A 27,261-nucleotide genomic window follows, 5' to 3' on the forward strand; every position below is an offset into this window, starting at 1 on the left:
TATCGGAAAACAAAAATGTAGGGTAGGGACTTCTTGCATTCTATGCATCAGTTGTTGGTTTGGTTTTGAGATATGGGCAGATATCAAAAAGTTCTAAGGCACAATGAGTGCTTCTCAAACAGAAGGCAGCATATAGTATGTCCTCAGCATTAAACGTTAGAATGAGACAGTAGTAAGTGCTTATGGCTGTGTCACACATGTTCCCGCCCCCACAGTCACGGCACAAAAATACAACTAAAACTTAATTTGGGAAAAAAAACTTAAATATCTTCATGTTAGCCTAATTGGCATTCTATTAATGCTATAAAGTGAATGACAATCATCTGTGGTCTCAGTGGCTTACATTACTGGCAGTTTAGTGTTAAGTGATTACACTAAAACAAAGGATAACATGTATGCCTTAAACTCCGAAAACATTATTTTTGTCGAACATTTCATAATGAATTCAGACAAGCTCACTGCAGACTTGTTTTCCGTCTGTTCTTTTTCGTGAATTGAAATGTGTGCAAAGGATTGTGGGTGATTTAAGGGCACGATCAGATACACTTGCATCCTGCATAACAAGCTGAGTAAGGGATGCAAAAGTAAGGCTGCTTTCAAGGATCCTTCAAACTGAGGCGGCCTTCAGAGCCGCTTGATGACGTGGCAACCGAGATATCTGGCGTTACTAGGACGCATCCTTTCGTTTGAGAAGCACCCTATGACAACAGCTGATTCAGCCTTCATCTGGGAGTGCTGCTATTTTTAGGTCAACATCTACAGTTGAATCTTTAGTTCCATCTAGTGATTGTTTTTCAATTAAACCACATTGGAAGTCATTTAATTTAGGCCGCATGTCAAACTCCACTCCTGGAGGGCCACTGTCCTGCAGTGTAGCTCCAAAACACCTGTCTGGAGGTTTCTGGTTCAGGTGTGTTTAATTAGAGTTATTTCTAAACTCTGTTGGCGTGACACCCCTGATTTAGGCGATAGGCCTGACCCAAAACAGATGCAACATAGTCTCAAGTAAACAGCACAAACCTTTATTTTTATAAGTTCAGTCATTTTCACAACATAGACAGTTGATTTGGTAAATTTCACCACTGGACACTTTAACACCAAACCCCTTATTGTAAGTACAGTACATTTACTACTGCATATTAGTGTTTTTTTCCTTGTACATTACACTCAAAAATTCCAAAAAATAAAAATAAATCACAATGGAAAGCATGAATAAAAATAATTCTAGATAATAATGTAGGAAATGGAGAACAAACTCGTAGTGATGATAAACTGATCTGAACGTGGAGCGACTACTTTATATGGTGAGCTGTGATGTTAATAAAGATTCAGTCATATCTTCTCACTTCTGATTTCCAGGGCCATGAAAGGGTCTCACTAAGGTCCTCTATCTATTGTATTGTCTGCTCATTAGTCCTGGAGGAGAGGGACCCACCTACAAACAATTTGTCCAGGGCCCCATGGATTTTAGCAGTGCCTCTTTTTTTTACAACATGATTTGAGGTTTTAAAGAATCAACAGCATTTGCCACAAATACAGTCAAGCTTTGAATTTCAGCAAACCATCTCTACGGTAGACGTGACAGTCAGTCTATCTTCCTGCTTTGGTTTACAACAGTACGTTTCAACTAGGATTTAAACCACTTGATCACATTTCCATCACATCCTACAAAAAAATAGTCTGTTTATGTTAACAGAATGATAAATAATCTGCAACACATGAAAAGGTATTTTCTTCAATATTGCTCTGTAATAAAGTGACATTCATTCACAAGCAGGCATACACAACAGCAGGTAAAGAACACCCTTTATATCCTCTTTTTGTATTTTTTCTTCTTAATATCACCTAGATTTTTTTAAAGCCTAGAATTGATACAACACAGTTCACACATAAAACCAAAGACTCAAATGTATTTACAATAAGTGTTCACTAAAGGAAGACAGAATAGCAAAGGAAAGATGCAGGAATAATCAGGGAGGGTCTTACACATGTAAACGTTAATACTTGTCATGGACTTTTTTTCTTTTTTTTGCAAACGGATTTTTCATTATAGTTGCAGGTGTGGTATTATACAGAGCCACATAAAATATTTCATAGGACACACCAGTCTAGAAAGTCTTTATGGGAAATTCCAGTCAAATCTCACGTGAGCGTATAAGAGTGTTATTGATAGCAAGTAGGTTGAGCTTATGGCTCTGCTATAATGAAATTACAACATGGCTGCAAATCAGACTCTGTTTTTGACTAGAAATATACTTGACTAGACCTAATGAAGCATTTAGAATGGAATCACTATTTGCCTAGATGGCTTTATTTCCTTCCATGCAAATTTACATCAAGGAATGTTTGTGTATGATATCTGGCATTCAGTCCCGAGACTGAAATTACATGAGGCAAGGCAGTAAACAAGATACAATGTCACAGATACAAATAAGCAAGGTTGGTGACTCGCACTGCAAAGAATTACCATGAAAACAGCATTAATTGACTTCTATAACTTTCTTTATATTTGACTGAATTGGTCATTTTCAAAAAACAAAAAAACAAATAATAATAAATAAATAAAAAACATTTTAGATATGTATCTCTAACATTATAATTTAAATACTGAACTGTATTCATTATGTACACTTCTGGAATAAATATACAGAAATCTCTTTTTTTATATTTGTTCATAAATAAGGTTATGTAAGAGTACAAGAAAAGAATATGAAGTGAAATGAAGGCATCGAAAACTTAAAAGATTACTGATTCTGTGTGCTACACCAAACGTGGTCCTAATAACACACCCCTAAAATTTTAACTTCATTAAGTTTTTAAAACATAACACAGGCTTAATCAAGCCAAATCGAATTCTTAAATGGTGCTATGGCTTTCCTTTTAAAATGTAATGGATTGCAGGTTGAATAAAACCATGTCAAAGCTTTAGGTGTTAAAGTGAGACATCAGAGAGGAGAGGGGTGTGGCCAGAGGAGGCAGTAAGGGGAACTGAAGGTTTTGTTTCTTGATCTTTTTAAATACCTAAACTTGTTTGTTTTTTTGTGTGTGTGTGTTGGTGCAAGGCAGTGCAGAAAGAGCCGTGGGGTTTTCAGCAGGCGCAGTCCTGGTGCGGGGCAGCGGGTTGCTCTGTGAGCTGCGGCCCCTGTTTGGCTCCCGTCACTGCAGGATCAGCAGCATCCAGGCTCTCTGACATCTTCTCGCAGATTATGTCTACCAGCCGCTCAAAGGTTTGTTTAACATTAATGTTGTCCTTGGCACTGGCCTCAAAATACTCAAAACCTGAGGATAAAAGAAGAAACCAAGTCAAGACTAAGGCCCTGTTCTAAAACCCAGTGAGCTGCCACTGACAAAAGCACCATTTCAATTGAAGCGCCATATTCAGCAGTTGTCAGGTGAGAGTTGATCATTTTTACCATAGTTTTTATTTTGCTACAGTTGCCTTTGACAAGTTTTACAACATTGAGATGAAGAGGTACAATAGTATCTTCGTAGAGCCGGTTTTGGAAACAAAAGCCATGTCTACTGTAATTCCATCAGGTGAAACTCCAGAAAGTTCCAGAAATAATAAAAAAATGGACTATAGTGTGTGCTTTTATTGCGTCCTTAGCTTAGCTACATGCTAACGTCAAACTCTACTGAAAGCACAGAGTTTTTTTTTAGTAAGTATGCTGCTTTAGGAAGTAGCTGCCTATGTAGGCAGTAAAGACAGCTTACTAGGTTTTGGAACCCAACCCAATATAGCTAATACAAATATCAAGCCATGAAAAAATGGATACTGTACTTTCCAGAAAATAAGTTGCACGTGACTAGTCACATCGGGTCAAAATTGCATTGATTAGAGAAAATAAAAAAACACCAATAATTCACATCGGTGTATAAAAGTCACATTTTATTTTTACTTTCAAAAATAATGTAAAATACAGTGAATAAAACGAAATAATACAAACATTATAAACACTATCAACATGTATTTGAGTTGTCCTCACTACACAATAAATACTTTAAACAGAACAAAAAAAAAAAAAAGTATAAAACAAACAAATTATACTTCTGCCAGTCATCATAAACAACATTTATTATAGACACCAAGTCTAAATCAATGTTACTAATGCGAAAGAAAAACTACCGGCATGTGGGAAATGCGTTATAAAAATAAACTTGCTAAAAAGATGATTTAAAAGAAAAATGTATGTTCCAGAAAATATGATATATGTCAGCAAATAAATTTCTCCCTAAAAGAATATTTGAAATGACACAGCTGTGCCAAACACCAAACATGACTTACCGAGATGCTCGGATAGCTGTCGGCCCCTATCAGCGGCCACCACCCTCTCATCCTCCATGTCACACTTGTTGCCCACTAGAAGCACCTGAGCGTTATCCCATGAGTATGTCTTAATCTGTGTGGACCTGCGGGAGACCAGTTACACATAATTAAATCTTTGCTTGTTAAACACAGTTTCCTCAGTTGTATTTGAGGCAGATGTTTAGTTAATTCACCAGTCTTGCACTGCGGCGAAAGACTCCTCGTTGGTTATGTCGTACATGAGGATGAAGCCCATGGCTCCGCGGTAGTAGGCAGTGGTGATGGTTCTGTAGCGTTCCTGTCCTGCTGTGTCCTGTAAAGGAATAGTCAGTATTTCACAAGTTGAAATAGGAACAAATGCAAAACCAATTTTTTACATTTAAAAGTTTGTTGGCATCAGCCAAGCCCTTATGGTAAGAACACACACACACACACACACACACATACATATATATATATATATTAAATTAATAAATGATTCATTCATTCATACATTCATACATTAGTTCTTTCTGGTTCTCGAATCTGATTGGCTGAGAGCCTTTTCCAGCCGTGCTATATTCACACAGAAACAGAACTCTAACTGTTTCACCGTTTGTATCACTCCGCTAGAGGCAACTGTCATGGCGGTCGAGCAAATCCACCATATTTAAAACAAAATACTACTACTGTTGTTGTGTCACGAAATGTAGTTTTAAGAGTTTCTTTAGGCGAGAAGTTAGTTATTTATACCTCAAATATGTGACTAATATATAATCATAGTGCCTATTTTACAATCTGTTGAGACGCTTTCGCAGATGTGAGGTCCAGGCCGTCAGCGGCCGTTCAGCGCTCATGTACCCACAGAGAACAGCATCATCTCGGCCAGTCTTTCGGGAATTTGCCGCTGGCTCTTATGTATAGGGCTGTCGTGATAACCGCAATATTGTAGTACCGCACTACTGACTGTTTTCTTTTATCATAAGGCTATACCCTTCTTGTTTTGAACTTTGTGCATGTGTATTGAATGTTAAATAAGTTAATAATGATAAGAAGACTGTTCATCATGGTGATTTGTACTGAGGCTTCGTGGATTTGCACTTGAGCCTAAACAGACAGTGAATATGAGAGATCGACTGAGCGTGAAGACTAAAATTTCATCTTTGAAAATAATTTCATTGTTTAATATTATGTATCTGTATTATTATTCTTTATTAGTATTCATAATCAGTTGTATTATCTTATGAAGTTTAAAATGCACGAGTTAGACTATAGATTGCATGGACACATAGACACAAGGAGGGTAGCTGGGAGGATTATGTATTCTGCTTAATTAAAGGTATGTGTAAAATGCAATGTTCACTTAGCAGAGAGTTCCAATGATGATGATACTTCAAATGTGTGCAGTTGCTATTGTAAGACTTGAGAAATTAGAAAATGCCGGACAGTCTGGTTAAGGAGCGACCAGACCCTGAGAAGACAGGATCTTGCTGGAAATTACCATTTGAACTCACCAGAAACACGTAACAGGGTGATTGGAATAGTCTGCGAAGAGTGGGTCGGATGGGAATTTAGCCTGTGAGCATCTGAAATGTTATTAGGCTAAAAGGGATTGGTACAGCTGAAATGTTGATGGGAGATTAAAATTGTCAATAAAATGGACTTTTATCATTTGATCTGTCTTTGTTTGATTAAGTAAGAGATGTTTTTGCCATTTAGCACTAATAAATCTGTAATTGTGGTATGGACTTTTTGGGTTGAAGCTAGAATTGATGAAGAGTTCAGAGCATCTGAGAAAACCAAAGAAAGCCAATATAAACATTGCATCGAGTGTGAGGTTGGTATTTAGCGGAGAGTAGAGACACATTTGGTGAGGCATCTAGGCGGTGGATTGAGTCCTTTGGATGATAAGAAGGGAGGTTTGTGATTGGTTATTTCGGAGGAGGGTGAACCGAAAATAAGTTTATGAAAAAATTGGATTCCGCTTATGTAACCCTTAATGGAACAAGCTTGGAGGTTCTTGATGCTGTAAGTTGACATATAAATGAGCTAATAGTGAGAAGTAAAAATTGGGAAAAGGCAGGTTGTATGTGAGGTGAAATGACTTAAAACATCCCCATGCAGTTATGCAAGATTGAAGGGTTCTAGGGAAGACGGCTTGAAGAATGGTGTTGAGAGATGTGTCAAGAAGGGTTTTCAATGGGTGGTTTATGGGAATATCAACTCTGAATAATGAGGTACTGGGGTTGGGGTTGGGTCTGCCTCTGGTGCCAGCAGCATGAATTTCTGAAAAGCAAAACGCGCGAGAGAGTCAGCTATTTGAATTTTGGACCCAGGAATGTGTTTGGCAGTAATAATGAATTGATCGCATGCTGAAATCCAAATAAAAAGTCTTAAGAGAAGCATCAGTGTGGGGGAGTGTGAACGACCTTTATTAATGCAATGCACGGTTGCTTTGTTGTCTCAATGAACTATGATGCTATTGGTGGACCATTCTTTTCCCCTCAGGAAAGCTGTTACGACAAGAGGATAAAGCTCGAACAGCGCTGAGGACGCTGAGGACTGCAGTGAGTCTAGAAGCTAGGGGCCATGTTGACACGCTGCATTGGTAAAATCCCCCAAATCCTATGCAGGGGGTAAAAAGTTGAATATCGACAGGAAGAGACACCAAGTTATCATAGAAAAAGTAAAGACTGTTCCACTGTTTAAGGAAGGTTATCCATAAACTAAGCTTGTTTCAGCACGAACTAGTAAGGTGAATAATGTAAGGAATTGCATAGTTGTAAGAGAGAATCCAGCAAATAGCTTCTGACAACATGTCGAAAATCTTCGGGCTGCTTTTGCAGCCAAAAGTTAAGCAGAAGGCGAAGTATAATTTTCCGTGCCAGCATATATGCTGAATAAATGCCATGAATCTGGTTGGATGGGCATGACTTTAATTGCAGAAGTGATGTCAACTTTGACGAGCCACGAACAGCGTTTTTCATCAAGGTCATTGCTTGATCAATGTTGTGGTAATGAAGAGAATATTCTTCAAGAGGGATAAGGCTGTTTATGCTCAGAAGCTGGGAATTGTGCTGGGCTGAGAGATCGATTATCAAGCATTTTTTTACCTGAAAATGTTCTAATAGCCACTCCAAAGGGGCTGATACGGAAACACTTGAATGGGGAAATGTTAAAACATCCGATCATGAAGCCTGATTAAACATCTTTTTTAATTAGATTATAGACTGTCAGGCTCAGAGAGAGCTGACTGAATATTATCACAAATAATACTTTGGGAGGGAGGCTTTCAATGCCAGGTTTTAAATCTAGATCTGCCAGATTTCTTTAAAGGGCATCTTGAGCGGGCATGAGCACAGCCACAATAGCTGCAAATGTTCATGACATGGCAATGCTGTCTTGCACATCTCCCCTTGTTTAAATTATTGCAGACCTGACTGCTGGAAGCGAATTAAGTGTTTCTCCTTCTAGTATCCATAACTGAGGAGTCGAAGTTGATGTTTGCTGGCCACGGGACTGAAGGGGGTGGATTGGAATCCACTGCTGCTTCAATGTATATGTAATGAGTGATTATAATCAAGGTATTAATCAATATTTTTCCTTCTAAATGTCACATGGGTTGAATTACTTCTCTGGAGATTTTATTTTGTTATTGAAGTTACCAGTGTAATTACTGAAATGTTCTTTTCATGTATTCTTTCTAATGTCTGTATTTGGTATCTGAATGCAGTAACAGTGCTTGCTCATTTATCCCGGCTTCAAGAAATGAAATAGGGACATGTTTTGTGTTTGAGAAAGGTCTTCAACGTGTTAAAACAAATAGGGGTCACTGAAGTCTATAGTTTAAGGGACCATTTCTCAGTTAAAGCCTTACTTTCCATTTAGACTAAAGTTTCCTATCCTTGAGAAAATAACTTGTTATCTTGATGTTTTGAGATGACTCTCCAGTTTATAGTTAGAGCCTGGCCAAATCCAACCTTGGAAAAGCTTTGTGTCGGTGTGTGTGTTAGTCTTCTTGGTTACAGGTTAAGGAACCACTGGCATTGTTGGAGATTAACTGAGTTGTTGTTCGGGACATGCTGGCACCCAGCAACCCAAATCTGAGAACTGGAAGGTCACGACGTGCCTAACTTCAGGGTCTGAGTGTCAGCTGCATAATCTATGGAGATATGCTTCATGAATCTATTTCTTAGCCAATGATAATCATTCAACCTGTATGCAAGCAAGGACGAAGCTTAGACCTTAGTGAAGGGTATAACTGCTGTGATCTTTGTAACTGTAAGCGGGGCGGCCTACGAACTCCTGTGTGAGTCTTGAAGCTGACTTCTGCTGATGAAACTGCAAACTATCTTCAGTAAAACTTTTCATAAATTTTTTATAATTCTGACTCCAGGTCTTCTTTCAAACATCTGGTCCTTGGGTCCTAAACTGTTAACCCCTAACAGGACATAGCTAGTTGATTTAACCTGGGATGAATCTGGGCATGGGGGAATTGAAGGGTTAATCAGAGGGCAAGCTGTGGTGGAGTGGGCAACGATTCTACAGACCGCACAGGAGATGTTCCTGGAGCCCAAGAACACCATATTGTGGAGATCTGTGTCTAGTGCACCCCAGTTGGGCACTGATACCACTGGGCAACACGGACAGTGCATTTTACTGAGAACAGATTATGATATGCGTAAAAGTGAGTTCCTCCATAAGATGGCGCGAGCTCTGCAATTATCGCAAGATAATCATTCAGCTCCCTCTTCCTGTGGGGAAATGCAGTGCAAATGATTTCACTGTAGTGACTAAAAGTCAAGTCAAGTCAAGTCAAGTTTATTTGTATAGCGCTTTTCACAATACAGATTGCATCAAAGCAGCTTCACAGTATTAAATTAAAATAATACAACAAAGTTTGTTTCAAGAGGAATTTATTGATTGATAAAATTAAATTAAATATCCCCAAAATATCCCCAACTGAGCAAGCCAAAGGCAACAGTGGCAAGGAACCGAAAAACTCCATCAAGTGACCTAATGGTGTCCTAAAACTCCATCAGGTGCCTTAATGGAGAAAAAAAAACCTTGGGAGAACCCAGGCTCAGTCGGGGGCCAGTTCTCCTCTGGCATTGGATAGAGGCCGGATTGTAGTTTGAACTGTAGGATTATATGAATGCCTGGCTGAAGAGATGCGACTTTAATCTAGTTTTAAACTGGGAGAGCGAGTCTGAGCAACGAACAGTATCAGGAAGACTATTCCAGAGTTTTGGAGCCAAATGTGAAAATGCTCTCCCTCCTTTGGTGGTTCTGGATATCCTAGGTATGACCAAAAGCCTTGAATTTAGTGATCTCAAAGAGCGCGATGGATTATAGGGCGATAGAAGATCCGTTAAATAGACTGGAGCTAAGCCGTTTAGGGCTTTATAAGTCAGTAGCAATACCTTGTAATTAATACGGAACTTTATAGGTAACCAATGCAGTGATGATAAAATCGGTGTTATATGATCATATTTTCTTGATCTCGTAAGAACTCTAGCGGCGGCATTTTGGACTAACTGTAGCTTGTTTATTGAGGATGCAGGACAACCAGCTAATAAAGCATTACAGTAATCCAGTCTCGAGGTCATGAATGCATGAACTAACTTTTCTGCATCAGAAACTGATAGCATATTACGTAGCTTAGCAATGTTTCTAAGGTGGAAAAAGGCTGTTTTTGTAACATAAGAAATATGATTTTCAAAAGACAGGTTGCAATCGAGTATAACACCCAGGTCTTTTACTGTAGAGGATAAAGTAACAGGACATCCTATGATGTTAAAGTTGTATTGTGCGAGGTTTTGTGGGCGGTTTTTTGAACCGATAAGTATTACCTCTGTCTTGTCTGGATTTAATAAAAGAAAATTACGCGTCATCCAATCTTTTATATCTTTAACACACTCTGTCAATTTGGAAAATGTAGCGTTTTCATCCGGCCGTGATGAAATATATATTTGAGTGTCATCAGCATAACAATGGAAACTAATTCCATGTTTCCTTATAATATTTCCAAGTGGCATCATATATATTGAAAATAACAGGGGGCCTAATACAGATCCCTGCGGCACTCAAAGCGATGGAGAATTCGGAGAATAAAAGGCGATCAGTGGGATAGAGATCTAGCTTGGGAGAGAGTGTTGGGAGGGAGAAAGGCCGGAGCCTGGAGAGGAACAAGGAGGGTACAAAAGGAGAGAAGCTAGGAAGGAAAATAAGACATCTGGGCCTGCGCCGCTAGTGGAGGCAGCCTCACACTAGGGTCTGATGGTGGGGCTGCAGGCCACGGACAGGGAGAGGGTTAGAGATAGCGTAAGGAAAAGACTGTGACGGCTGGGCTTGCGCCGCTAACAGAGGCATACTCACGCTAAGTGGAAGGAATGCATCAAGGAAGGCTGGTATTGCGAATTGAGGTGCAGCGCTGAGGAAAGCAACAGTGTGTAACTGGGCAGAGGGAAGAGGAGAGTGGGGCCTGGCAGCGGCGGAATCTGGGGCACGGCCCAGACTTAATGAAGGCCTACTGCCACAGCCCGACACACGAAGAAGGCCCGGTCTTGCGAGGAAGGGAGACAGAGTTTTTTTGGGGACTCTGAATTCAGGGCCCTACGGGTATTGCTTGCTTTGTTAGATGCCTTGGAGGGTGGAGTGGATTTAAGAGAAGGAATTGCTGATTGTAAGGAGACATACAGGCCTTAAAACTGCGTTTTGTTCATTCTACAAGAGAAATGGACATTTGCGCTGATTAGAGTCTGCCTCAAACCTAAGGGGCCTTTCACACAGAACACATTTTTCCATTCCACTGCGCTACTTTTCCATAGTTTTTGTAAAATACATGCTAGACTGACTTTTTTAACTGTTGCGCTCACATCTTGTGTCTTTTGCAACGTCTCCCTCATGACATGGCATTCTAAAAACACGGTGCTCAAGTTAAAAGAAGTTCAACTTTTCAAAAACACATCTCTAGACCTTGCGCTTTTTTCCGTTCCACTGACCTGCATCTTGTTTATTTTAACAGCAAAAACACATTCAGTGTGAACCAGCCCTAACAATGTCCATTTCTGTATTGCAGGGATTGTTGTTTGGGCCGAGGTGGAGGAGGACACTGAAGAGGATTGTGGGTGTCTAGCCGGTGGAGCCAAGGGTAGGACTTGAAAAATCATACTGACCCAAAACGTTTGGATGGTAGTGTTTGATATAAATCTGTTCATCATGCATATGAAGTGATTGCGTTTCTTTAGAAGACTTGGATTAAACCGCTTGATTTGTAAAGATGACTTTTACAGTACTTTATAAAACTATTTGAAGCATGAACGTTTTACTGGTATGGACATTCCATGGAGGGACAGAAATCTCTCAGTTTTAATTAAAAATATCTTCATTTGTGTTTTGAAGATGAACAAAGTATCCAGAATGGCATGTGGGTGTGTAATTGATTTTTGGATGACCTATCCCTTTACAACAGTGAAATATAACTCAATTAGTGTGTCTTGTATGAAGAGAGATATTAGTGAAATGCTTATTTTAATTTGGTGGACAATAAAATGATGGAAAAAATCAAATGGATTTACATTGGAAAAAGGGCCTGAAGCCATATCTAGCGACTAGAATGTCATTGAAACTTGAGTAAGATAACCACCAAGCAACCAGAAATCTGGTTATTTATATTCTCTTGCCAGATTTGTGAAATAAAAAAGTTATTGAATTTTCTACCTTATTTTTGAAAAGCTGTAGTTGTTGTTATTCCAGAGACAAGCTTTTGTTTGGCCTCCTGCATAAGTCAGGCCTCTATTGACTGAACTGAGTGAGTTTATAATTAACAGGCTAATTTCTCTGGTGCAGTGATGCAAGGATCAGCTCCTTAGGCTACATGGTGGATGCTTTTTGTTATACTTGATCTCATATTTCTTGATAGGAGGAGCTACATGTAAAAACCAAAACCATGGCTAAATCCTGTATTTCTGGTTTATGTGGAAAAAAAAGTACAGAGGCTCATTGAAGGAATATTCAGAGATTAAGTACAACTTCGACAACATGCTGTTGATTACCACAAATAATTTCAGTTTGTCCATAAAATTTATTTATTTATATAGTATATATTCAATTAGGCTACATATGTATTTTCCAAGTATAGAGCATTTATTTAAAACAATACTAAATAAAATATTTAAAAATAAAATAAATTAATGTCCTGAGTATCCAGATTTCCTTTAGATGTCACTTTGAAGATGTAAATTCAAATTTAAATGAATTTCTTTATTTTTGACATAAATAGGGCTTTTGTGTGTTGGATATGTTTTTTCCATATATATATATACACACATACATACACTACTTACGAGTTTTTTTTAAACGTAACCTAATTACAGGTACTTGATTTCTAGATGAACTAAAGTCTTATGGGTTTGGCACAACATGACGGTGGGTAAATGATAAACTCCAGTTAATTCAACTATCAAAGACTTTCTAAAAGAAACATTAAGATGATAGAATAATAAGGACATCAGCCTAATTTATCAAATCAATAGACTAAATGTAACCTCTCATTCCTACAGAGACTTCACGAGGTCAAAATGGAGTCCACTGAGCAGCACTAATGGACCTATTAATATACCAAAATATCTGTGAGACCGAAAGCCTATTTTTGGCTCTTGACTCTGATACCACAGTAATACATCAGCATCTTTTCAACAATATCCTGCAATCCAGCAAGTGTTTCTGTTTTCTATTACACTGACCCTGAACCATTTTCAAAGAGTACAGTACAGAGCAGAGCATCAGGGCAAATAAGCACTATTATGTGCCAATTAAATTCTGCATCCATCCATGCTAAGCAAAAAAACAAATAGTATGCAGACTACAAAAGAGCACACAGTATGGTGTATATGCGCTTGAATAGACTTTCCATTTCTAATGTGACGAACGAACTGGAACCATTAACAACTGCAATACCTAACATGTCTTGGGACATAACTTGATCATTCTTACACAAAACAGGATTTAAATAAAAAAGAACCCCCTATATTTCCAAGGTGACAACTGGGCGCCACTCTATGAATCATGCTTGAGGTCATGTGACAACAATGTAGCATAGTACTGTCTGAAATGTGTATCGTTGCATAATACTTTGAATAAATGAAGAAGAAGGTTGAGCATATACAGTACATTTTGTACAGTATTCAATAAATAGCAAGCAAGTATTCAATTCTGAATATAGCCAAATTTCCAGGTCTTTTTAGACCATATACTGTATGCCACATAACACTATATTTTATCCATGGTAAGATGGCGAGAGCAAGCTTTTCTCTAGCGTGTGTGAATCTGGTCAGCTCTTTGCTGCGGTCTGTGAGGTGGGGGAGGGTCGTCTTCACCAGAGGGAAATATGAGGCATTGGGGGAGGGGTCCCGATACATCACAAGCGATTCTGATTGGTTACTCATCTAGCGCATCAGCAAACCTCCCCAACCATACTAGCTACTGACCATCTCTCTCTTTCTCTCTCTGTCTTTCTCTGTAGAACACAACATTTCTTTAAACCACAATGGCTTAATTGATTCCATTGGTTGATTTTACATATTTAGGTTTATGGCATTACTATCACAATTGTATTTAATTTAAAAGTTAAATGCCGGTTTTTTTTTATTTATTTATTTTTTTTACACTTGCATATTAAACCACAGCTCTGTTCCAGATATTTAAATAAAAATGTATGGGTCTGAAATAAAACAATCAATATCAATAAACAGTGACTTTAACCCCAGTATAATGGACTTTCTAGTAAGAAAATAGCTAGAATGCAAAAATCTGCTTATTCGTTTTTGACAAAAAAAAACAAGACAAAACATAAATCTCTTTTCTACCACAACAAGCCCTTAAACTGGCACAGATATGTTCCATTTATCTACATCAGGACCTAATAAAAGCTCTCAGTGCTGATGGGAAACAATATCTCACCCAGATCTGCAGCTTTATCCTCTTGTCGTTCCTGTAGATGGTCTTCACCTTGAAGTCGATGCCCACCGTGCTTACAAATGCTGGGGTGAAGGAGTCATCAGCATAACGAAACAGAAAGCTTGTCTTCCCAACGCTGCTGTTCCCGATGATCAGGATTTTGAACATGTAATCAAAGTTCTGGTCGGAAGACTCCTTTTGTCCATAACGATTATCTGTAGCTGAAGCCATCTATAGGATGTAGAAAAGAAAAAGAGGATATTATTTATACATCTGCGTAACAGCATTCAGGCTATAGCAGCAGCATCAGTGTATAACCATTATGTTAAGTTCCAAAACACAACAAACATTATGTTTTCAAATATTGATACTGAGAGAATAATGCAAATAGTTAGCATGTACTCCTTGGGCATTGTAACATTGTAAATCGCCAATGTTATGCTGCCTTCCATGATTCCTTCTTCTGGATTCTATTTAATCATAAAGCAGCAAAGCTTGTATCCAGGGGCCAAAACTATTTTTGCCAAACCTGTCAATGGCCAGTGACTTGAGAAAATGTCCTGCCCATGAAAATGATTTGCTTTATTTAAAAACAAAACAAAAAACAAAGCAGTTACTATTATTACTACTACTGGCTGAATGATTTTGGGAAACAAATCTAGATGTGATTTTTCTAAATTGGGATTGCAAATTATAATGCATTTTTTAAAAGCACTCCAGGATCGTTGTGCTTGTGAGTGGGTCAGCACAGTTTAACCAGTTTAACCAGTTACTTAGTAGTAATACTATTGCACTGTATTTTTTTTTCTTACAAATCTAGTATTTAATACATTTTCAAAAGCATGTATAAGCGACCCAAACTCTCAACATAGTGTGAGCAGAATTTACTGCGTACTGAGCCATTCTGAGATGCTGAAAACCCAAAGATCATGAGTTGCTTGGTTGTAAAAGAACACACCCTTTCACTCTGAAACACACAGAGCATCAGACTTATGATATAACCTGATAGCTGCCTTTGCGATTTGATCATTCAATTAGAATTCATAAAAGTTACCAACCAACTGGTGAGTGACACAATATCATACACTCACCAACTATAGTTTTTACAAGCATATGGCGATTGGTAAGTGTTCATTGTAGGCCCTGCTTGTATGCTTTGCAGAAATGGCAATCCCAGAATGCAATGCAATGAAATCAGTGCAAAAAATGTATAAACCAATAGAAATGTTGATCATACTTAAATCATTCAATACTGATACTTAATAATAAAAACAGTTTAATCTAATTAAAACGAACTGTTCATGCTATATTTGTGTACTACTTTTAACTCTTTCACTGACATTAAAAAATTTCTGTCATTTATGAGACAACGCTTCTAAGCCATTGAAGGAATTTTTCGGCTTTCCGTGTTTTTATTTGAATACAGTAGCTATTAGGCAACTTCTGAAAGAGTAAAGAATCTCCGGATCAAAACAGGCAAAAGAGATGCAGAAACAACTAATAAAAGCACTGCTTATGCACTTTTTGTTAAATAATAATAATAATTCATTACATTTATATAGCACTTCTCAGCCACCGATGCGATGGCAGCCATATCGCGCCAGAACGCTGTTCAAAATGTTTCTTTTTTAATGATACTCAACCACATTCAAATGTTAATACAAAAAAAATAATAAAAAAAAGTTTCAAGCAGAAGCTCTGTCCTTTCTTTTGATGCATGTTCAATTATTTCTACAACAAAATATTCTGCTGGCCATGAAAGTTTTGTGAAAACGATCAAAAACGCTGGAAAATGCTGGCACGGAAAGTGTTACGTTTATTTGAGCATAACCAAATCATTACGCAGTCATATTGGCAATGACTCCAGTTTTGGACAGGAAAAAGCTACTTGTATCTGCTTGAATGGGGAATACCAAAAACTGTTAGTCAAACTCACACTTCAATAACATATTTCAAATCAGCAATAAAGTCTCATAAACCGGTTCTTACACTCAAATAAGTTACTGTTTCTATCAAAGCTACAAGCAGCAGCTGCAGTGATGCAAAGACTTTACCGTCTGGCGACTGGCTTGTTTATTTAGAAGGCATTTACTGCCATACTGTCACTACTCCCATTCATTGTAATACGAGTGAACCATCTTGGTACAGTTTAGGGGTGGGCGATATAACCCAAATGTTATATTACAATATGAGTAAAGCCCCCCAGTTAAGGAAATTCCAGTTCCAATTAAGGAATTGTTCGTTTGTTACTCTAATTGATAGAGTAACCAATGCTGCATGGTAAAATGCAACAACTGTTTTCAAACTTGGTTTGAACTTGGTTTTGATTTTTTCATTTTTCAGTTTTTTAAATCTTGATTTTTTTTCAGAACAATTGAACAATACACGATTTCAATTGTTATTATTTTTTATGTTTAACTAGTCAACTTAAAAACGTAACTAAAATATGATTCAAGTAAAGTTTTCTTTATTAACCAACTGGTTAAAAAAAAAAAGTTATATTCAAAGTGCACCACACCTGAAGTGATCAATAAGGTGTAAATGTAAAACAAATGACTTGTTATTTGTTAAATGTCTTTTCAGAAAATATGCATGAAATATGAAGGCAAATATTGTACAAACTTATCTTAAACATTCTATATACTAAAAAAAAAGCAAAGAAAAAAAAAAGCAAATATATTTTAGCCAAAAAGTAATAGCAATAAATAACACCAATAATAGGCTATTATTAACAGCAAATGCTTTGTAAAAACAAAAAATAACAGCACATTTCAGCCTGTCACCATCATGCAAACATGAAATATCAAACATAGTTCTTTGCATTCCCTTGCACAATTTTTCTTGTACATGTTTGGCTGTTACACTTGTGTCTCGCGTCTTTTGCAGCGTCTCACCCATGAAACGGCATTTTAAAACGTAGCGCTCAAGTAAAAAAAAAAGTTCAACTCAGGTCTAATAACTATGCTTTTTTCTCATTCCACTTCCCGAGTCTCTGGGTTTTTTTTTAGGTTTTTTTGCAATAGAGTGGTGCAGCTATGACATCACTTTGTAGGCCAACCAGCAGTTAGCATCACACTGGTTCCCTCGACAAGTTTTTATCTAAAAACATTTATCCAGAACTTTTGAGTCAGAATAGTTTGTAAGAGCACAATTATAACCATAAAGATGCTGTAAAAGCGAACTGAGTTTACAGGTTCGGCGTGATGACGTTTAATCTCCTCGACAGCCTCTGCAGTCCCATTTAGCCACTTGTTAGCAACAGCCTTTTTAAAGACACATAACAGCTTAAAAAAAATCACAAGTGGGGTAATACTGGTATATTTTTATGTCACAGAATACAACGTGAAAGTGTCTTGAGCTTGTGTTCACCACAGACCTTACTTCAGTTAACCAAAACCCCATTCAAAAAACCCATTGACTTCGGGATGATGGAACCGGAAGTGCTAAAATGCTAACTCGCTTCTGTGTTTTGGCCTAAAAAGTGATGTCATACCTGCATCACTCTCATTCGCATTTCTGAGTGAAAAGCAGCAAAGACTAGCGATGTGTTCTACATTCAAAGAGCACGTCACTCAAGACCAATTAATCAGGTGTGCTAATTTATTCTCTTAATGCTTATCATCGCTGTATTGTCAACATGTCTATTTGTAACATTTGCAAACATTTTTATTCAAAACCTTAATTTCTTGATTTAAAAATGATAAAATTCAGGCAAAACATTAAATTTGAATTAATCGAAAAAAGAAAAAATATGAAAATCGTCCAGCCCTGCTACTACTTGTTGCACAGTTTTTTCGTTTTGTAAATTTGTATTTAAGTGAAATATATTTTGTGTATATATATTTTTTTATTGTTTTTTCTCCATTCACAGAAGCGCTGCAGGTATGTGACGATTTATGAATCGTCATGTTCTGTTGTTTATGCTGCTATTTGTGCATGTAAAACTGAACAAAACTCATTTTGGTATTTATAATGGGTCACAGATACTTATCCATTCTAACTTAATTGTGGCCCCCTCATTTTAAGATGGGATCCCCCAAAATTTTTATTCTGGCTATGCCACTGGTCCACCGGCATATATCGCCCACCCCTAATATGGTTTTTGGTATTATGATGTTAGCTTAGCAACATGCAAACTGTTGCAAAAAAATTTATTACATAAGGAGCACTATTTGTGTGATGCGACATTTCCGACAGAAAGGCAGCTAACAGTTTTGGAACAGAGCCATTGTGATTTAGTACATGTAGGAGCTTGCTGAAGACAGCAGAGCAAGCAAAAGCTCAACTTCAAAATGACTTTATTTGGATTCACTATGGCTGAGTGAATCGTTGTCCCATCCACTGTCTGACACTTATCCCTTGAGACCTGTGACCAAACAGCAGCGGTAGAATCACCAGCTACTGAAAATCAGTCAGGCAAGAATCCCGGGACAAAAAGAAATGTCTGAGCGGCTGCCATGCCTTGGCATTAATCTAACATTTTCTTTTGGTGTCAGATCAATATTTGGCACAGGACCTTCTGAATTTAAAACAGTCTTTTTTTAACACCTTCATCAGAATATGACAAAGGCAACTCAATCTATTGTCCATCGGAAGTTACATGAGCTGCTGTAATGATGATGATCATTATATTCTGTGATTGTATAACCTTACGGCTGTAAATGGCTTAAATATACATTAGGCTAACTCATAATATCTTAATGAGAAAACTATAAAATCAGAATAAGAAAATAAGAAATCAACATCAAGTTGAATAAAAAAGGTGATATGTTTACATGCACATGCACTAAGTACTATGTAGTTAATTAATATTACTCAGTAATTTGTTTAATTTCACTGTACGTCACCTTAAAATAAACTGTAATGGGATTAAACACGTTTAAAGGAACACACCACCGTTTTTTGAAATGGGGTTATTCACCGTCTCCCCTACATTTAGATAGGTGGGCAAACACATTTTTGTCTCAGTGCATGCATTGTCTTAGTCTGGCAGCGCCACCGCTAGCTTAGCTTAGCATAATGAATGGAATCCTTTGTCGCCGGATAGCATGTCGTGAGTAAAAGTGATCAAATAAATAAATAAATAAATAAATAAATAATTACTTCTTGTGGCCTGCGTATTCACGACGAGTACAAATAGCAATGCAGAGATATCACGCAACACCGGCTAATATTCATGCCGGTTCTTCTTCTTCTTCTTTTTTTTTTGGGAAACAACGATAATTTATTTTTTAGGATTCTATTATGAATAGAAAGTTCAAAATAATGTATTCGAAATAATAATCTTTTGTAACCGTATATGACTTTACTGTGACAATTTAATGTGTCCTTCCTTGCTGAATTTGTTGTTTTATTCCAAGACGACACCTGGGCCCAGTTTTTCAAAAGTAATCCAGTGGGATTTCGGATCACAGATTGGATCAAATCTTGGAAAAGGGTTTTTCAAAAGCAAAAGAGGGATTCCGAACTAAGATCAGAGTATGTAATCCGATCTTACATTTGATCTGGATCAAACCTGCCCTTTGGGTTTTTCAAAACTTTGAACTCGGTTTGGGATCTATTAGATCCCCCCCAAAAAAAAAAAAAAAAAAAAAAAACAGGATTATCCTGATCCCATCAGAAGGGCGGATTCAGTTGTGATTTTTCTAACCAAATGAAATCAGAGAGGTTTTTTTTTAGTTTTTTTAAGTGAACGATCACAAAATCAATGTTTACTGATGATATATACATTTCTTCATATTTGAAGCATATATGAAGCATGTCACATCTAATGAGATATAGTAAACAAACAAACAAACAAAAAAATCTCAAAGCCATCAGCTGTCAAATAAATGTCACTGTTGCTCACAGCTCTATAATTCCACAGTATACTAATGGCAATGACAACAACAAATACACTCAGTCATTCAGTAGCCTAGTTAAAAGCAATTTCTCACAATTCTTGCATCTCTAATATTCACGCCGGTAAACGGAAGTTGGGGGATTTCAGGTCCAGTGTGTCCAGTGTGTCCTTCATTAGGTAAGAACATTGGCGGCTGTTCTGGTTCTACATCAGGCTCAAAAATTGTCATCAAGAGGGACATGACGCCTGGTGGCGATGTTATGCAAAACAATACAGGCAAGGATTATGTTGCATACCACCTTGGGTTGTACTCGCAAGTAGTTAAGACACGCAAACCGTCTCTTCAGGACTCCATTTAAGCGTTCAATGGCACATCTTGTTTTGCAATGTGAGGAGTTGAAGTGTGCCTGCTCAGGTGTGTTTGCAACTGGAAAAGGGGTCATTAGCCAGGGTAGGAGTGGATGTGCGCGGTCTCCCAATACTATGCCATTTGGTCGGTGGGATTGAAGCTCTCTGTATAGTGCACTCTCTCTTAGAATACGTGCATCATGAACAGACCCTGGCCATTTCACAACACAGTTGGTTATTATAAGGTCGGCATTGCCCACAAATTGGATGTTGATGCTGTGCCTCCCCTTTCGATTGACATAATCCCACATACTCCTTTCACAAGGTGCTTGGATATACACATGAGTACAATCAATAGCACCAATACTAGTGCTAGGCATGTTCCCCATTTGAAAAAACGTGTGCTTAGTCTGAGCTGTCTGGTCAGCCTTAGGAAAGGAAACAAATTGATTGATCAGACTGCCCAGTGCTACTGACATAGCCTTCACCACATTACTCATGGTTGCTTTTCTCACTCCCATATTGTCACCAATTACTTGGTAGAAAGTCCCACATTTGAAAAAGCACAGAGCGATTAAGCACTGTTCTTCCACGGATAAAGCATGACTCCTTTGGGTTTGGTGTTGGAGTGTTGGCCTGACAAGATCTGCAATGTACTTAATTTCATCTCTCCCAAAGCGAAAACATTCACACAGTTCTTCTGATGTGTATTGCTCGAGTGGTTTGGCACGGTCAGCATGCGTTTTAACGGTACCTTTTCCTATGGTAACGATGAACAATACCCGCCATGTGGATGCCTCTGTAGGCTAAGGGCGCTTTCACACTGGCAGTTTAGTGCGGACCGGGGCACGGTTCGCATGAAAAATCGCTAATGTGAACGCTGTCATCGGACCCGGGTGCGCACTAGAGTACCGAACCCGAGACTACCTGGAGGAGGTGGTCTGAGTTCGGTTGCTCTCGAACCGTGGCGTGGTTCGCGTTAATGTGCAAGCAACACGGACTCGGGTGCGTGCTTGTTCAGGAAGTATAGTATCCCGCGCATGCGTATCACTGTCGCATCAGTGAAAAATCTTCTGCGAGCAGCAGAAACACGGCGTCCCCTGGATATGTGCTGAATTACACCATGTAATGAACATACACGTAGTGGTCTCTCACTATGTTGTGCATAATAGCACCAAAAAAACAGACAAATTACAGCTATGCTCAGTCGAGTTGTATTCTCCATGCGTTTTCCGTGTGCGTTTGCGATGACGTAAGATCACTGCAAACGCACCTGGGTTCGATACAACTAATTGAGTGTGAAACCAGACCAACGCTGCGGGGGGCGCCGGGAACTAGCGCACTCGGGTTCGGACCGCAGCAAACGAACCCAGTGGAAAAACGCCCTAAGAGAAATGGGTGCAAAGACATGATGTGTTTAAATGGTGTCACCCATTAACCAGCAATGAGCTGATTGGTGTAAGCCTAATTGAGCACAAGCGAAAGCAATCATGCTCAAGGCTTTTAAGATCAGTGTTGGCTACACCAAAGAGTTGGAACCATGGACTCAAAAGGGCCTAATTTCACTGTGGCAGAAACTTGTGCACTGCTGGAGGGTGTTCGGGACAATTGTGCCTCGATAGTAGGATGTTTCAGCTCTGCAAAGGGTGGAGAAGTGACCAAAAAAGGAAAACACAACATTTGGGAGGATATAACCTCAATGTCAATGCCATGGGGTCTGGCCAAAAGAGGACCATAAAACAAGTTTTGTTGCGATTGAAGAACCTTAGGACCAAGGCAACGAAAGACCTCACTGAAACCAAGAACCCCCAAACAGGTAATATAAGAGGGGTGATTTCACTGATATGGTCCTTGATATCATAGAAGGAGAAAAATCAGAGGCCCTGCATGGCATTGAAGGCATAGAAGCAGATAGAGAGGCCACAATTACAAAGTGGTAAGCCATGCCCACAAAGACTAGGACTTCAGAAGAATGCGAGCAAAATTGTCCTGCAGAGGAAATGTTTGTCCTGGACTTGACTACAGTGATTGAGGAGGAAGATAGATCCCCAGTGGATGTAATGAAGACAGTCCAAGACGTTCCTACAAGAAAACGCAAACGTTCCTCAGCTACAAACCAGGATGGTGACAGCTATGAGTTGCTTCTGAAACGGGAAACCGAAAGAGCAGAAGTATAAATTGAACTGGGTAGAGAACAAATCTTGCTTACCCAACTGCAGCAGAAAAAAAGTGCAGATGGAGATACATCTCCTAAAGCAGTGGTTCTCAACTCTCCTGCAGGGACCCCCTGACAGGCCATGTTTCTGTTTGAACCCTGAAATGGCACACCTGATTCAATTAAAGGCTTAATGAGTAGTTGATTAATTGATTAATTGACTAATTCCTACTCTTCCTACTCTAATACATACTCATTAATTGAATCAGGTGTGCCATTTCAGGGTTAAAACAGAAACATGGCCTGTCAGGGGGTCCCTGCAGGAGAGGTTGAGAACCACTGCCCTAAAGGCAGAGATGGAAAGAGCTGGTATCTGTCCTGTAAATTATTTTTGACTATTGGATAGTATTGTTTTTGTTTTGTTATTTAACATTATAACAACTGATTGGCTGATTGGCTTCATCACTGTCTCCTCTCCACCAGTAAGCTGGTGTGTGGTGGGCGTTCTGGCGCAATATGGCTGCCGTCGCATCATCCTGGTGGATGCTGCACATTGGTGGTGTTTGAGGAGATCCCCCTTCTATGTAAAGCGCTTTGAGTGCTGAGAAAAGCGCTATATAAATTTAATGAATTATTATTATTATTATTAACAAAATAAGGAATGTAAAATGTTTCTGTTTCTTAAAATTAAAACAAACAATGGCTATTTGTGGCCACCAGTATTTTGGCTACACTGTTGGTTCCATTTAAGGGTCTGGTAAACAGGATTTGGTAATCCTGAAATTTGGTATTTGGATCACAGTGATCAGCATAAAAGTAAGATGGATCAGGTGATCCTGGATAGCAAAACATGGGATTTCCAAATCCAGATAAATTTGATCCAGATTATTTTTTTTTTTTTTAAACTGGGCCTTGGACACCACTCATATGCAGTGTTATGAGGTCATGCGACAACAAATAGCATACATTTGTCTGTATTCTGCAACGTTTACCATTGGATAATGTGTATTTTTTATTTTATTTTATTTTTTTAAGAAAAGTAGTCCAGATATAAACAGATAAAAGTAGATCACAGTAGTATATAGCTAGTAGGCCTATTCCATTCACAATATAACCTCTCTCTTAATTCAAACACAGTGAAAAAGAAAAAGAGATTCAGGGCTGACATTTCACCTTAAAACATTCCATTAAATAAACCCTTAAAGAAATTGGTTCAGAAAGGCTTCCATCACAGACAGAGGCTAACGTCATACTACTATACACTTACTATTTCTACAGTATATAGTATGCATGCATACGGTGTACAGTATATAACAGAACAGACTATGGCTGTGTCCAAAATGGGGCACTATGTGAGGGGACAGTCATTTGGTGTCCAAAACCATAGTGGGTGTTATTGAGTGCACTTATTTATTCCCACAATGCATTGCAATAACGAGTGTACAACTGATGTACGCTCAATGGCTAGAGAATACCCACAATGCACTGTGACGGTCGCACCGAATGAATTCCCGTGTCTGACCATCCATCCATCCTTTTCCAAATCGATGGTCCAATGTGGCTATACAGCATAAAATCATACAGGTATAAATTCCTTTTTAATTGATTATTAAATTGTTTAATTAAGGTTTATACATGGTAGTTTCCATGACAGAGTTCAAGATAAATCATTAGGCCTACTACTGGAGCTGCCAGTTTGCTAAGTTTCAAATGATTATTAAATAGCAAGCAAAAAATATGCAAAAGCGGCAGCCCTTCCAGCGAACTCGGTGTCAGAACTCGCTCGTTTTCATTCACTCCTTCAAGTGAACTATTTTAGTGGACTAATGTAGGGAATAGTGAATGATGGTATAGGGGGCGATTTCGAACACAGCCTATGTCCATTACTGTATCCCACAATGCAAAGCACTTGACCTTATATATTATTTGAAACAAAATTCAACAAGTCCTCAGTCATTATTTCAACAAGCCACTTAGAGAGTTAAAGTTTACCCAAAAATAAGAGTTATTTTTTCCTTTACTCACCTTTATGTCATCATCTGTGGAACGCAAAAGGAAAAGTTTTAAAGACTGCAGGTTGCTCATTTCTATGCAATTACAATGAACCAGGAGTGCTCCATGGAAAAAGTTATCAAGTTTGGAACAACATGAGGATGAGTAAATTATTATTTACTTTTACACCACATACAAATAAAAATAAAAGCCTTTTTATTTATGAATTACACTGGATTCCACTGCATTTCTGGATGCTACTAAATGCCACATATTAGGTATCTATAAAGTGTATATACACACACACACACACACACACACACACACACACACACACACACACACACACTGTGCAGTACTCAGTAACCAGTAATTCACTCCGAACAGAGACATTTGGAATACTGTGGCAAAAAGCGAAATGGGATTGGAGATTGGCATCGTATTCCACTTCAGGGCAACATGATCTTTAGATAGAGAACTCAAGTGTGGTTAAAGAGAAAACAATGTTCCTATTCTATTACTGACCTGTCAAAAACACCATAAAAAACCTCTAATACAAGTTTAATTAATTTCATATACATGTTTAACCAGGATACATGTATGTTCATCACAATCAAAATAATTTCCACCAGACACAGCACAAACTCAACAAAAAAGCTTCTCCTCCAGAGAACCAGGAAGCTGATCTGTGATTCAGCACTCCACGTCTGGTGTGTCGGGAAGATTCGCAGAACACCAAAGCATCCTATCAGCATCTCTCCTGATAACAGAGGGCTCGAGCAGACTAAAAATAGAGGCTAACTTTTAGATCTCAGATGCTCTTTCAGCCCAAAAACAAACTGCCAGAGCGCCAGCTCATTTATATGGCTATATATTGTTGGGAAGAAAATTGTTTTCAACAGCAATTACACTACAGGAAATGTTCAGGCTCTGCTGTAGACTAGAGACTGCTTTTCTCTTCCTTTAGACTCAAATCCTCAATAATGCAAAAGAAATTGAGACTGACAGCTCTAGTGGACACTGTGTGGTTAGAGCTGCTCTGTTCAAGAACCATCAAACTGATCTGCTTCAAAATCATCATTTAAAATACTGTCAGATAAAACTGCTGAAGAAGAAGAGGAAGAAGAAGATCTTAAACCAGCCTAAAATTGTTTGCTGGTTAAGCAGGTCTAGCTGGTGACCAGCTGGAAAGTGCACAAAAACACCTCTGAACCAGCCAAAAGACCAGCTTGGGAGACCGTCAGCCTGTTTCGGCTGGTTTAAAACCTTTTTTTTTTTTTGCAAAGAATAGGCCTAAACGAAGCAACCTAACATATAAACTGCCAAATGTGAGACATTTGTCCAAAACAAGGACAGAACCACTAATAACTTTGGTTTTGCTGAATTATGGAGGTAAATATCCTAGACATATAGAGCCACAAAACATGTGCATTTTCTTGAATGGTTCTATGAGACATGCCGGAATTTTATCAGTAGCCCAATGTTATACTAGAATATTACATAATACAGTACAGCCTATTATACAGTATAGCCCTTTATTATAAAAGGAAAATTATAACTATCAAAAAAAATCTGAGCATCCTTACATAATAGGAAACAGCACATGTACATGCAACACTGCTGCTGCGGAGGATATTTTCACCTGATTCACCATCTTCTGAGATGATGCTAAAGAACACAACGAGCATGGATTCGTTATTCTCGTTTAGATATATAAAAAAACGAAAAGGCAAACAATCATTCGAATCCGTGCAATGTAATGCCAACGCTTCAAAGGCTATGTGGCAGATCTGTCTTTCATGGGGAGTATAAATAGAAGCACAGGATGCGCGATGTTCATGTCAAATGAAGGTTATTCTCCTTACAACCAGCACATTTTTCGCAGTTTTCCAGTGACAAACACACACATAAACATATATTACGGTATACTTAGCGTAAAATATTTAAAACGCATATTACTGCCGTTCTCTTACCGTAAAAGCCTTTTTAAGCGTCACTTACGCCAATACTGCGCCTTTTCCAACACCTGCAGACAATTTGACGTCACTTGAAAGACGTGTGACGCCAGGAGGGGCGGGGTCAGAGCTTTTGATTGACGGATCCGAGAGCTAATAATATCAATGCAATCCCACCCACAGGACGTAAAATATTCAAGACTCTTTAAAACCAGCATCATTCATTATTTAGGAACTTGGCTTTGGCCTTTCCATAATTAATCAATTAAAATGGTCGTAGAAAACGAGCAGCTGACACAGGGATTTGTTTACATTAGCGGTGCAGGTCAGTGTCATTTTCATCACACTAATATGTAACCAAAGTTTGACTCTCATGTTGTAGTAACAATAACTGTGGTAACTATTCTGTTTTGACCATAACAATGGTTAGCATGGTGATTTTCAACGCAATAATTTCTTGACATTATAATAATATTATTGCCTCCTGATAATATTATTATATTATATATGTAGGGCCTATTATATTATAATAATAACATATAACTATAATAATATTATTATATTATTATGTTGTATTTATTACATCATTTAGCGTTATTTTAGCGCCATCCAGTGTTCAAATTCATGTTTACTCAAATTATGAGAAGTCTTTATGGAGCATATGGACCCCACAAAATTAAAATGTGTGTTGTGGCATGTCAGTTCGCTTTGAGGTCATCTATAT

The 27,261-nt window shown here is 38.3% G+C and overlaps 1 protein-coding gene and 1 pseudogene across 2 annotated transcripts; both read right to left on the reverse strand.

Moving 5' to 3' along the window:
- Positions 1-1,006: 1,006 nt before the first annotated feature.
- rab3ab (RAB3A, member RAS oncogene family, b) lies at positions 1,007-26,678 on the reverse strand. Its single transcript, XM_082156683.1, has 5 exons — positions 26,556-26,678; positions 14,249-14,476; positions 4,501-4,619; positions 4,286-4,410; positions 1,007-3,279 (listed from the first exon to the last, which is right to left on the reverse strand). Exons 2-5 carry the CDS (start codon positions 14,474-14,476, stop codon positions 3,089-3,091), a joined length of 663 nt encoding a protein of 220 aa, XP_082012809.1. The 5' UTR covers positions 26,556-26,678; the 3' UTR covers positions 1,007-3,088.
- LOC309487583 (putative nuclease HARBI1) lies at positions 20,164-21,224 on the reverse strand (annotated as a pseudogene). The gene has a single exon. The product of its transcript is annotated as a putative nuclease HARBI1 (transcript).
- Positions 26,679-27,261: the final 583 nt, after the last annotated feature.

The sequence above is a fragment of the Leuciscus leuciscus genome, assembly GCF_965113295.1.
Source record: "Leuciscus leuciscus genome assembly, chromosome: 23".
Classification (NCBI taxonomy): domain Eukaryota; kingdom Metazoa; phylum Chordata; class Actinopteri; order Cypriniformes; family Leuciscidae; genus Leuciscus; species Leuciscus leuciscus.